A 13,592-nucleotide genomic window follows, 5' to 3' on the forward strand; every position below is an offset into this window, starting at 1 on the left:
TATTCACTCATACATCAACTCGCTTATGGTTGGATTCATGCTAATACAACCAATGTTCTAAATAAATCATTAATAATATATTGTGTATTTTTTCTATGCACATTTACATTTACAACAATCCAACTTATTTGGCACAAAGAAACATTTGAAATACAGCTAAATACCTGAGTCAACAAACTGAATAATAATGCAAGTTTTTGTCTATGTACAAACCATGTCTTTATAAATGTATTGAAGTTCACAAAATAATGACTCAGCCTAAAATGTTACAACTTCAACACTTCACAGCTTGAAAAGCATGGTGTTTGTGCTTTAGGAGTTTGATTGTTTTCTTTTATGAATATTTTCTAATAGGTTTGAGAAGGCTTCAGCATTTCATTGAAAGCTTGAACAGTAGTAAACAATGTAGTGAATAGTAGAATAGCACAATAAAATCTATAAAGATGAAATTAAAAGAAAACATCAAAAGAGAAATTGATGAAGGTAAGGTTTATTGACCATTAGCACATTTTCATATACAAATGGGAGTTGGAGACAATAAATGTGAAGTTTTTCACTCAGCTGCCTCTTTTCCCTGAAAAAGGACATACATAAAGACATCTGAATAAATAAAACTAACAAATTACAGTACAAATTAAATTTTATTATTTAAAAAATATTAATTTGTAGGTTTCAGTATGAAAATTACCTTTCCACTGTCACGGCTCTTGGCTCTGAGCTTGTTGACCTGGGACTCAGCAATGTCAGCGCGCTCCTCAGCCTCCTCCAGCTCATGCTGCACCTTCCTCAACTTTGACAGGTGAGAGTTGGCTTGTTCCTCCTGCAAAGTCACATACAACTGTATCAGTAAAAGAACATCTTGAAAGTTCACAGGTGTTTAAGTTATCAAATGAGGAACTCACAGCTTCTTCAGACTGTCTCTTGTAAGCCTTGACCTTCAGCTGAAGCTTATCAACCAGATCCTGCAGCCTGTTGACGTTTTTCTTGTCCTCCTCAGTCTGCAGTATAAAAAGCAGAGATTAGACTAGACCATGAGCAAATTAATATAAACTTGATTTATTCTAATGTCTTTACCTGGTAGGTGAGCTCCTTGACTCTCCTCTCATATTTGCGGACGCCTTTAACAGCATCAGCTCCACGTCTCTGCTCTGCCTCAACTTCACTCTCAAGCTCACGAACCTAAATAAAACACATTATTAAACTATTTTCTTAAATAAGTTTTGACTATGACTATTTCTGAGTGTTCCAACCTGATTTACTATTAACATGATAATGATTAACATGAGAATAAAATCCTGCTTACTCTGGACTCCAGTTTCTGGAGTTGTTTCTTTCCTCCCTTCATGGCCAGATTCTCAGCCTCATCCAGACGATGCTGCAGGTCCTTGACTGTGACCTCCAGATTCTTCTTCATCCTCTCAAGGTGAGCACTGGTGTCCTGCTCCTTCTTCAGCTCCTCTGCCATCATTGCAGCCTTTTACATGAACACAAATCTCCATTAGACTTTTTTTTTAAAATACACTTTGAAACTTTTGTTCTGTTGCTCACATCAGTGATGGCCTTCTTGGCCTTGTCCTCTGCATTTCTGGCTTCCTGTACAGTGTCTTCAACTTCACTCTGGATCTGAACAAGGTCAGCCTCAAGCTTCTTCTTGGTGTTCAGAAGACTCGTGTTCTACAACATGGAAAGCAACAAGATAAATGTATTGAAAAATGCTTTCAACTATCTTAATGACATTGCGCAACAGAAAGCAAAAACAAAGCCATTATGCTTTTACCTGAGAGTGCAGCAGCCCAACACGCTCACTGGCATCCACCAGCTCTTGTTCAGCCACTTTGCGTCCTCTCTCTGTCTGCTCCAGAGCAGCTCTTAGCTCTTCAATCTCAGACTGCATCAGAGTATTTCTGCGCTCCACCATGGCCACCTGCTCCTTCATGTCTTCCTGTCCTCTCACGGCATCATCAAGGTGCAGCTGGGCATCCTGAACATAACAGCTTTACAGTAAGCTTTTTGAGTGCTGTGTGTTAGCACATAGTTTTAATTTGAGAAACATATGAATGCACCTAAAGCTGACGAGAAGTCATACCTTGAGTTGTGCCTGAACATTTCTGAGCTGTTTCTGAGCCTCAGCAGCCTGGCGATTGGCATGGCTCAGCTGAATCTCCATCTCATTAAGGTCTCCCTCCATCTTCTTCTTGATTCTGAGAGCATCATTCCTGCTTCTGACTTCAGAGTCCAGAGTGCTCTGCATGGAATCAGTAATTCTCTGACTGTTCCTCTTGATCTGCTCTATCTCCTCATCCTTCTCTGCAAGCTTCCTGTCGATCTCACTTTTGACCTGGTTTAGCTCAAGCTGGACACGAAGAATCTTGGACTCCTCATGCTCCAGAGTGCCCTATGACAAAGATAAATAATTTATAGTATAAAATGTTCTACAGATAACGCCATATAAATCTCCATCTCCACTCACTTCAGCCTCCTCCAGAGCGGTCTGAATCTCTGCCTTCTCAGTCTCCACTGCCTTCTTGGACTTTTCCAGCTCATGGATGCTCTTACCAGTCTCACCTATCTGCTCTGTCAGATCAGAAATCTCCTCTGTAGAAAGAAAAAATATTATCTGTATCATATCATAAAGACGTTCATTCATCAGGTTTTATTATTTTTTGATTCTTACGCTGCAGATTCTTGTTCTCTCTCTTGAGGGTCTCCAGCTGATCCAGAGTCTCCTCATAGGAGTTCTTCATCTTGAACAGCTCAGTGCTGAGTGAACGAGCTTCTTTCTGGGCACCTTCCAGCTCTGCCTGACCTTCCTCATATTTCTGCTTCCATTCTGCCAGGACCTTTAGGGTGGAATATATCAGGTTTGTTCAACTTGTATTCTCCAGAAGAAAGCTAATACTACTTTCTGAAATAGAACATCACATCACAACATGACTCCAAATTTTACCTTGTCAAAGTTCCTCTGCTTTTTGTCAAGGTTGGCAGCCAAAGCGTTGGCTCTCTCCACATCAATCATGAGGTCCTCCACTTCACCCTGGAGTCTCTGTTTGGTCTTCTCCAGAGATGCACATTTGGAGTTCACTGCCTCAATTTGTTCCTCTGCCTCTTGCAGACGCTGAGCCAGCTTCTTCCTGTTAAATATTTCATAATCATCAATAAAAATGCATGCTGTCACCCAAATAAAACCACACAGTTCTTTTAAAGTTCATACTTGGACTCTTCAAGTTCTTCTGTGCGCTGGATGGCATCAGTTTCATATTTGGTTCTCCACTGAGCAACCTCACTGTTGGCCTTTGACATTCCCCGCTGCAGCTCAGCCTTTGCCTCCTGCTCTTCCTCAAACTGCTCACGGAGCAGGTCGCAGTCATGACGGGCTGATTGTACAGCATGGGCCAGTGCATTCTTAGCCTAGAAGACAAAGTCACATACTATTAACCTGGCTCTATAGTAAATGTGGGATATATAAATGTATATTTTATATTGTATTACCTTAACCTCCTCTTCAATCTGCCTCTTAAGCTCCTCAATTTGCTGAGTGAAAGCCTGTTTTCCTCGTGTGAGCTGAGAAACCAGAGCTTCCTTCTCCTCAAGCTGACGGCCAAACTCACCTTTTGAGATATTATTGAGATATTATATTGTCGTTTCGATTGGTTAAGTAACTCTATCATCAAATATCAAGCATATCCTTTGTTATATTTTATCAGTTGACTTCTGAATTGTTTAATATTGTATTTGCTGAAATATGACTTTGTCAAACTGGTGAATCATCCTTATTCTTGATTAATCATTGACAAAAAACTTTGTAGTAAAATAGATGTTGTTCATTTTCATCATAAGTTACCATTTTCAGTTTGAAGTCTTGCTCTTTGAGCACTGAGATCATTCAACTGGCGAAGGTTCTCATCATTCTTAGACTTAATTTCACTAAGTTGGTCCTCAAGTGTGCGGCACATCTTCTCTAGATTGGCCTGTAAAAACAAAGTCATTTGATTATTATGAATTTTAACCAAACAATAAAAATATACTTATTTTACAATTCTTGAACAATTCTCAAACCTTTGCTTTGGCAACAGCCTCCATGTTGCTGGAGAGATCATCGATCTCCATTTTGTATTCACTCTTCTCTTTCTCAAGCTTCTGCTTGACACGCTGGAGGTTGTCGATTTGCTCTCCCAGCTCGGCCACACTGTCTGCCTGCTTCTTGCGCAGGGCAGCAGCAGTAGCTTCATGCTGAAGGGTGGACTCTTCAAGATCACGACGCAGCTTCTGGAATTCAGCTTCACGCTTCTTATTCATCTCGATCTGAGCAGCAGTGGCTCCTCCAGCCTCCTCAAGCCTCTCACTGATCTCCTCAAGTTCCCTGGAGAGATCGGCTCTCTGCTTCTCAACCTTGGCACGAGCAGCACGCTCAGCCTCAATCTCTTCCTCCAGTTCCTCAATGCGAGCCTATGGATTCAGACAATAATAAAGCCATGTTAGATTTTGTTTTAGCTTTGCCTTTTTTTTTTTTTAATAAATGTAATTAAATAAAAACCTGAAGCTCCTTGATCTTCTTCTGGAGCTGAGCACCCAAAGATTGTTCATCTTCAATCTTACTGAGGAGCTGGCTTGTTTCAAAGTCTTTCCTGTGTGTAAAATGGGAAAATATTATGTATGATTTAAAACCAAATTAACAATCACTCTAATATAGAATTTACAAAGAATCCCTACTTCTTCAGCTTTTCCTCAGACTGCTGCTTGTCATTCTCCAGATCCATGATGGACTCTTGTGCCAATTTCAAGTCTCCTTCAAGCTTTCTCTTAGCTCTCTCCAGGTCCATACGGAGCTTCTTCTCTTGCTCAAGGGAACCTTCCAGCTAAGTTATTTGTAAAGTTGACATGACATTATTAAGTGCATTAATTGTTATCATATTTTTATGATTCAGGTTAACATTATAAGCCATACATTCTAATGCATTTATATTTTAATATTTATATCGTACCATTCTTCTTGTGGTATGAAAAAATATTAAAATAACATTTTAATGATGACAACTTACATCATCAACTTGCTGCTCAAGCTTTGTCTTAGATTTGGTCAGGGTGTTGACTTTGTCCTCCTCAGCCTGGAGATCATCCAGAGTCTGCTGATGTGCCTCTTGGAGGGCTTTCTTCTCCTTTGTAAGCTTACCAATGCTCTCATCTTGAGCTGCCATTTCCTCTGTCAAGTTCTTGACCTGTGTGATTATTTGTATCAAATATGTTTAGTAAGATTTTTGTTTATAATTTGCATATTTAAAAGATGACAGATTATGTCTAAAAAGAAAAACCTTATTCTCTGTGGCATGTTTCTCCTTTTCCACTTTAGCCAAGGTGAGCTCCAGGTCATCAATGTCTTTCTTCAGCTCAGAGCACTCGTCCTCCAGTTTCCTCTTCTTGGCTGTCAGTTCAGCATTGATTTCTTCCTCATCCTCCAGTCTCTCAGTTGTCTCTTTGAGTTTAGCCTCAAGCTGGATTTTGCTCTTGATCAGACCCTCACATCTTTCCTCAGCATCTGAGAGATTCTCCGATTCCTGTTAGGAAAGCACATTGTTATATCATTGCAAACTAATTTTAATGGAGATGAAATTGAGTTTATTAAATTAAGAATACTCACAGAAGCCACTGCCAGCTGCAGATCATTTTTCTCTTGCAGCAGTGCCACCATCTTCTCTTCCAGCTCCTTCTTTTTGGCTTCAGCCTTGGCTAGATCTTCTTTGCATTTGACAAAGTCCTCTTTCATGGTTGCCAGCTCTTTCTCAGTCTCAGCACTCTTCAGCAGAGGCTTAATCTTGTAGTATACCTTCATCCATGGCCAGTGTTTGACATTCATGAATGAGCGGACATTGTACTGGATGGTGTAAATTGCATCTCTAATGAAACAATTTAGAACTATTGTTAGAACTATTGCTTAAAGGATCATTTAATAGTTTTGAAACCTTTTTTGTTGTTGTAGCTATGTACAGATTTTTATATTGACACGTTATGAGTATTTGTTGTTTGTAATTAAATCACTAACAAGGTTTGTACCTAATGAATTACATAAATATTAGAATTAAAGGGTTATGTATCTATCATGCTTTCCCTCACCTCCTCTCCGTCATCTTTACAAACTCTCTCCTCATCAGGTAAGCACGGCAGAGAGCCTGAGTCATTGTGACCAGACTAGCCAGTTTCTCATCACGCATCTCCTCAAGAGTACCCAGAAGTCCAGCTTTGAAGAACACCTGAATTCAGAATATGTCACAGGATATTGATTTATACACAGTGAGCTTGTTTAAAAACTCATGATTACTGAATGTTTCACTTGCTGTAGATCAAAATATGAACCTTTGTGTGTCCAAATCTGTACTCATCATGATTAACATCAATAGATCCCAGGAGTTTCTCGCTGGCCTTCTTGTTGTCAATGAACTGTCCCTCTGGGATAACACTGGCATTCAACACCTTGTATCTGTGGAAAATTCGACAGTGGTTTATAACCTTTAATTAACAGACTCTTACAGTAAATTCCATTTTTATGAAGTCACATTTACCTCTGCTTGAAGTCAGCATAGAGGATTCTGCTGGGGAAACCCTTTCTGCAGATTCTGATACCCTCCAGTACACCGTTACACCTCAGCTGGTGGATAACCAGGAAGTTCTCCATAAGACCTATAAGAAACAGTTTACTCTATGATTTTGGTAAAGATTATATTATAATGATAATCAAAATTACATTACATGCTGTGTTCATGTCAACACATATGTCCCTTTATTTATTCACCTGGAGTCTTGGACTCATTGGGAATCAGACAACGCACAAAGTGAGGGTGAGTGCTCCTCAAGTTGGTCATGAGCTTGCCCAAGTTCTCCTGTTTAGTCATAAAAAAATTCTGATTTTTATTCACATTCTTAATTTTTCTTTGTATTGTTTGTGTAACTTCAGGCAAAATCATGTAATTGATTTCAGTTTTGATAACTGTTTACATTTGGTCTCAAAACAAAAACAAAACAAATACCCTGAACTGGGAAGACACAGTCTGCATGGAACCACCCTTCTTCTTTCCTCCCTTCTTTCCGCCGCCAGTCTCTATTAATTTCATGGGAAAAAAGCATGTATTGTAATTAACAGAAAGAGTAACAATTGTAAATTTGACTCAAAGTTAAACTGATGTTGCCTAATTACCCTCAACAACAGGTGGGTAGAGAGTAGCCAGCAGTTTGACTGAAGACTTCTGGTAAAGCTGCACAACAGACTCGTTCAGTGGATCCTTGTTCTTGTCCAGCCAGCCAGAAATGTTGTAGTCCACAGTTCCAGCATAGTGGACCAGGGAGAAGTGGGCCTCAGCCTTGCCTTTGGCAGGCTTTGGTTTCTGGAAAGCATTGCACTTGCCAAGATGCTGATCATACAGCTTGTTCTTGAAGGAAGTGTCTGTAGCCTTGGGGAACATGCACTCCTCTTCAAGGATGGAGAAGATACCTAAGGGCTGTTTATAAAAGAAGGTTGTTTGTTAAAAAGAATTGAATGAATCTGAGAATAGACAATGGAAACAAATACATAAACCAGTAAAAACCTTCTCAATGAGCTCAATGCAAGCGGCCAAGTCCATGCCGAAGTCAATGAACTCCCAAACAATGCCCTCCTTCTTGTACTCCTCTTGTTCCAGCACAAACATGTGGTGGTTGAAAAACTGTTGCAGTTTCTCATTAGTGAAGTTGATGCACAGCTGCTCCATGCTGTTGAACTAGAGAAGGAAACAGGATTATTTACTGACTACTGAATATGACTCAGTTTGCAGTAAAAAGAAATGAAAGAATCCTTCTTACATCAAAGATCTCAAAGCCAGCAATATCCAGCACACCAATGAAGAAATTTCTTTGTTGTTTTGTGTCCAACATCTGGTTGATACGAACGACCATCCACAAGAACATCCTCTCATAGATAGATTTGGACAAGGCGCTAACAGAGTTGTACACCTGTAAGTAGAACAAAGTTACAAATAAAATATTTACTTATATATATATATATATATATATATATATATATATATATATATATATATATATATATATTTATATATATTTATATATATATATATATATATATATATATATATATATATATATATTTTATTTATTTATTTATTTATTTATAATCTAGTTATAACTAGTGATAACTAGTTAGATGAGTATCTAATTAAAGACAAGAGCATGCTAAAAACGTTACTACATACCTGTGGCACAGTCTGTCCTTTGGTCACAAACTCATTTCCGACCTTGACTCTGGGGTAGCACAAAGCCTTCAGCATATCAGCAGAGTTCAAACCCAGAAGGTAACCAATTTTGTCAGCCTCTGCAATACATATTTTTAAATACATACATTTAAAAATATAATTCCTTTTCTTGCCTTGAATAATCAAACATTTTTGCTTGTGAATACAAACAATGATCTGTCAAAAGCATCATATGTGATGACACACATTAGTGCAACTGAGTCTCACCCTCTGTGCCATCAGGCTCTGCCTGCTCCTCACGCTGCTTCTGCTTGAACTTCATGTTACCATGATGAAGCACAGCTCCAGTGAACTTGTAGATGCCCATTTTCTCTTCATTATTGAAGCCCAGAATGTCAATAGCAGTCTGGAGATTACAGAGAAGAATGAGACCTACGATTTGTCATATCTATATAGAATATATCAATAATCAAACATTGACTCACATCAGTAGCAACCAGCTCCTCTTTATCATCAATGCTTGCCACTGTGATCTGACCCTGACTGCACATGGGGAAGTCATAGGGGTTGGTGGTGATGAGCGTCATTTCTGTAAAATAAGAGCAGAACATTTATTATGCAGTTTACAATATTACATTTACAATTACATGCACTGAATAAAATATGTGCATCTACCAATCAGCTCAGGCTTGTGGTTGGTCATCATCTGGTAGAAGATGTGGTAGCCTCTCTCATCTGGAAGCTGGAATGTCACTCTAGATTTCTCCAGCAGATCTGTTGAGAGAATCAACTTGAGTCACAATCATATGAAGAGTGACAGACAAAGACAGATTAAATCACGTCCACCTACATGTCTCAATGTCAGCACTGGCCAGTTTTCCAGACGTGCCGAAATGGATTCTGATGAATTTACCCTGTTTTAAACATAATAACAAATTAATAATAACAACAATTAGAATCAAAATAAAACCAGTTTATAGAAAAACCAACTGACTAAGATTTGACTTACAAAACGAGAGGAGTTGTCATTTCTCACAGTCTTGGCATTACCATAAGCCTCAAGCAGAGGGTTGGCAGCAATGATCTGATCCTCAAGAGAGCCCTGTGTTGTACGCCAAGGTTTCTTAAATTTTCTAATTCATTTCTAAACATTGCTTTCAGAATATTTTCTATATAATTTTTTTTTTTTATCTCATACCTGCATTTTGCCAGCAGCTTGCTCTTTCTTCTTTTCAGGGCCCTGAACTGCAACGGTGGCAAAGTACTGAATGACACGTTTGGTGTTCACAGTCTTTCCAGCACCAGATTCTCCACTGGTTTATGAGAGACAAGAAGACAGAAGGTGATAAGACATGTAGAAGTTGCACCAGAGGAAAATAAACCTGTTCTCAGCATCTCTATTAGATTAGATACATACGTAATCAGGACAGACTGGTTCTCTCTGTCTGTAAATGCAAATGTAATAATGTTTTAGCAATTGTTTTGTTAAAATGATGAATGTGAACTTGTGTGTAATTCAGATCTTGTAAATGAGATCTCACCAGTCAACATGAACTGATAGGCATTGTCAGAGACAGAGAAGATGTGGGGTGGAGCCTCCATACGCTTCTTGCCTCTGTAGGCAGCAACCACTTCTGCGTCATACACTGGGAGCCACTTGTAGGGGTTCACAGTGGCGCAGAACAGCCCAGAGTAGGTCTAAAATGAGGAAAGAAATGGTCAAATTACTAATATTTTTGGCATTAAAGAAAACCCTCTCCAGACCTTTTCTTATTGAACATGCATGGAATTGGCTTGAAATTCCAACAATGGCAAAAATACAGATGTAAATGTGTGGAAGTGCTGCTTTAGGTTGTTTTAGAGCTTACGTAGATCATCCATGCTGCATAACGCTCTTTGAGGTTATACAGCACAGAGGGTTCATTGAGATGGGTCATCATGGCCATGTCCTCAATCTTGTCAAACTTGGGAGGATTCATTGGATGGACGTCATCCTCCTTAGCAACTCTCTCCTATAAAAGTCATCTAGTCAATAATCTATTCATTAAGACTGTATAATTGTAATTAATTTAATCTTTATGAAATGTAAAAATTCACCTCCTTAGTGTCAAGTGTAATAACGGTGACTTTGCCACCGTCTCTGCTCTTGATTGTTCCCTTGACGTACAGCTCTTTGTCATCAACCACGTAACAAGCGGTTTTGGCATCAAAAGGTTTGTTCTGAGCTTCAATTCTCTCCTTCTCAGGCTTACGGAGGTAAATGGCAGCCTTGCCATAAACGGCCATCTCCGCGTCCGTACTCATGGTGGCGGCTTACTTCTAAATGTAAATGACAATTAGAAAAAAAAGTCAGACTGTCATATGTTTTCCTACTCTATGCAAATAATGGGGACAGAGTAATGCAGGGCCTCTAGAAAAAAGTCAGACTGTCATATGTTTTCCTACTCTATGCAAATAATGGGGACAGAGTAATGCAGGGCCTCTGCTTTATAAAGTTTAGCTCCAACCCTAATCAAAGACAACTGAGTAAGCTAATAAGGTCTTCTGGTTTAGTAAGTTACAGGTACAGGATGAGGATTTGAACTAAAATTTACAGGGTAGTGCACATCCAGGTATCAAAGAATTCCGGCAAATATCTAGCATAAAACTGGCATAACAGGCATTCCTCTGGCACTGGAAACCAGTATGTTGGCCAAACATGGCTTGGGTTCGGCAGAGGTGGCACTGTTTTTAAGGTGGCACACAAGACATGGGCCAGATGTCAAATGTAGTATTTGGCCCAGATGTTAAAAATTGATATGTGGGCCTCATAAGTTTGGCCTACCTTGACGCACATTGAAATTATTTTTGAAAAAAGAAAAAAATTCTACCAATCAGGTTGCTTTGAGAAAAAGCACACCCATTGCATGCCTAAAGTGCAATGCTTTATGGGTTTATCAATTTAATAGCAGTCTTGACACACAGACATAAATGGCCCCGTTCAGGCACAGTTATAGGTTATTAAATTGGCAGTTGTCTAGAATTTGATTGGCCCTTGTCTAGAAGCCAGACTTGGTCCAGTACCATAATTCATTGCGGCATGTGGGCCAAGCAAAGGTTAATTGTTTGGGCGAGAGAAATGTTGTTATGTGGGCAGTGAACCTGTAGAGAATGAAGCATGGATTTTCGTTCTAAATCTAAAGCATTCATTCACACACAGGTTTTCCTACACAGGGCCATAGCTCTAATGCAATGTTTGCTTTGCTTAATTTTATAATACAATATTGCATCTTTACCTTACCACGCTCCAACAGCTTCTGATGAATATCTGCAACACTGTAATGCACAAAGCAAAATGTTAAATGTTACATTATGTTTTTTTTCTTACAAAAATTAGAATTTGTAAACTAAATTACAAACAGTTGATAGGTATTGAAAAAGATGCCATCCTTTTTTAAATTTGATTTATTTTTAAATGTGTGTCTTGAAAAATAAATGAAAGTTTTCACTCACCACAGTCAACCCTGGCTGATCTTCTGAACGCAGAGGTTTCCAGTCCAGCTCATGCTCTTTATACTGTACCTGTTTTGCAAGCAATGCAGAAGTTAAATGTGTCTTATGCCAAATACAGCATGTCAAGGTGGAGTTAAAAATTCGATCAGATGGACCATTTGGCACTGTCTATATTGAGGATTACAAAAATGGAAATAACACATGAATAACTTGTTAATAAAAGTTTTTGTAATATACAGAAATAGTGAAGCGCATATTTAAAGTGAACATTAATTAGATTGCAGATTAACCTGATATAAATGTATAAACCTGACACATACAAACATTTGACTAACTAATAATTATTTTGTTGCATATCACAGTATGTCTAGAAAATTACTCACATAAGATGAAATACCATTTAACATTTACTTTTGTAAAATGTTCATCATTTAAACCATTAATGTAAAACAAACAATGTGTCATAGCAAAAGATTGGAAAATTAAACATGTTGTAAATTACAAATATTGATTAAATTATTGGAGAACTATTAGTCTGTAAATATTGGCTATGATTTGGTATTTTATATTTAACTCTCATTGGCACTGGCAAATCACTGTGATTGGATTTGTTTTATTTATCAAACAGTATATTCTATTAACTGGTTAAGTGACACTATAATCTAAATAACAGATCAATAGCATTCTCTCTTCTACTTATCTATATATTTATTTTACATTTTATTGCTTTACTTGATGAGTTTACATTCCACTGACAGGCATGTTCAAGGATCAGATGTCATGGTGCGGCTTACATGTAAAAAAAGACTTATGTGACTGCAGTATTGGAGACATGCATTGACCGGGGGACAGTTGAATGTCTTTTTGATGGCTTAGTTTATATGCTAAATTATTACTTCTCTCTTGTCTTCATAGTGATAGATCTGTAAGATAAGTGGAGGTAAGATAAAAAGTTATGTAATGGTTTTTTGAGTCTTTACTCTTTTTTTTATTATAGTTTGTTTGGGTGTATTTGGGAACAAGACTAAATTAGACCTGCTTGGATTTGCATGCTGATTTATAAACATGACTACATTTTTATGTTTCATGACTCACTTTCATGTTAAAATGACTAGATTTCATATTCTAAATGTTTATTTTGTTTTATTTTGCTCAAATAAGGCTTCCTGAGACTATCAGCTTTTATATTTCATTTATACTACTAGTTTGCCATACACTAAACTTACTGTATATGATCAATTAGTCATGACAGCATATTTTCACCTTAGAATTATAAAGTTCTATCTTACATTTTTGTTGAAATTGAGTTATTGACGTATTCTTATTAAATGAATTCCTAATTGCATTATGGGATGTTTTTTATAAGTTGGTTACATTTTAAGACCTTTTATTTAAGAAACCAAAACAAATTTCACACACATTCTATTTGCTATGGAATGCAAGCTATCTCAAGCTATATCTATATCTCCAATATATATGAGCTATATCTCAAAATCATTCAGAACACAGATAGAACCTTATAATTCCAAGGTGACGTTATGTTTTTAGTACATTTTAACATATAAAACCATGTTGATCTTGTTACAACTTAATTTTATAAGCTTTGCAAGCTGTTTTAAGTCAGGTTAAAATAACATGAGTTCAATAGATTTATAAGGTTAATTTGATTCAGCTTAAAAATGTAAGGCAACCAGTATATTTTTTACAGTGTAGATTAATGAATCCATTTCACCAGGCTGTTAATTTGTTTCAGTTTATAAGAATGATGTTATCACTGGCAGCAAACATGATCATTAATTGTCACCTTCGTCATCATAATCAATCTGTTTTGCAGGTATGCAGAAACTCCTTTTCACATACATACAT

At 37.7% G+C, this 13,592-nt stretch overlaps 1 protein-coding gene across 5 annotated transcripts; it reads right to left on the reverse strand.

The window, feature by feature from the left end:
- Positions 1 to 474: 474 nt before the first annotated feature.
- On the reverse strand, positions 475 to 11,759 carry myhz1.2 (myosin, heavy polypeptide 1.2, skeletal muscle). Of its 5 annotated transcripts, none has more exon segments than NM_001161446.1 (41): positions 475 to 574; positions 689 to 820; positions 903 to 998; positions 1,075 to 1,179; positions 1,304 to 1,474; positions 1,549 to 1,674; positions 1,778 to 1,981; positions 2,087 to 2,395; positions 2,471 to 2,595; positions 2,675 to 2,840; positions 2,948 to 3,131; positions 3,212 to 3,408; positions 3,496 to 3,608; positions 3,842 to 3,968; positions 4,057 to 4,446; positions 4,535 to 4,625; positions 4,711 to 4,856; positions 5,040 to 5,216; positions 5,310 to 5,552; positions 5,636 to 5,891; positions 6,109 to 6,245; positions 6,349 to 6,472; positions 6,555 to 6,672; positions 6,785 to 6,872; positions 7,020 to 7,090; positions 7,187 to 7,487; positions 7,575 to 7,745; positions 7,828 to 7,977; positions 8,235 to 8,353; positions 8,502 to 8,640; positions 8,720 to 8,823; positions 8,910 to 9,008; positions 9,085 to 9,148; positions 9,244 to 9,336; positions 9,433 to 9,547; positions 9,652 to 9,679; positions 9,776 to 9,932; positions 10,103 to 10,246; positions 10,332 to 10,553; positions 11,510 to 11,549; positions 11,727 to 11,759. In NM_001161446.1, coding segments are annotated over 39 exon segments (5,808 nt in total). In that variant the 5' UTR covers positions 10,539 to 10,553; positions 11,510 to 11,549; positions 11,727 to 11,759; the 3' UTR covers positions 475 to 553.
- Positions 11,760 to 13,592: the final 1,833 nt, after the last annotated feature.

The sequence above is a fragment of the Danio rerio genome, chromosome 5 (assembly GCF_052040795.2).
Source record: "Danio rerio strain M-AB ecotype USA chromosome 5, GRCz13ab, whole genome shotgun sequence".
Classification (NCBI taxonomy): Eukaryota; Metazoa; Chordata; class Actinopteri; order Cypriniformes; family Danionidae; genus Danio; species Danio rerio.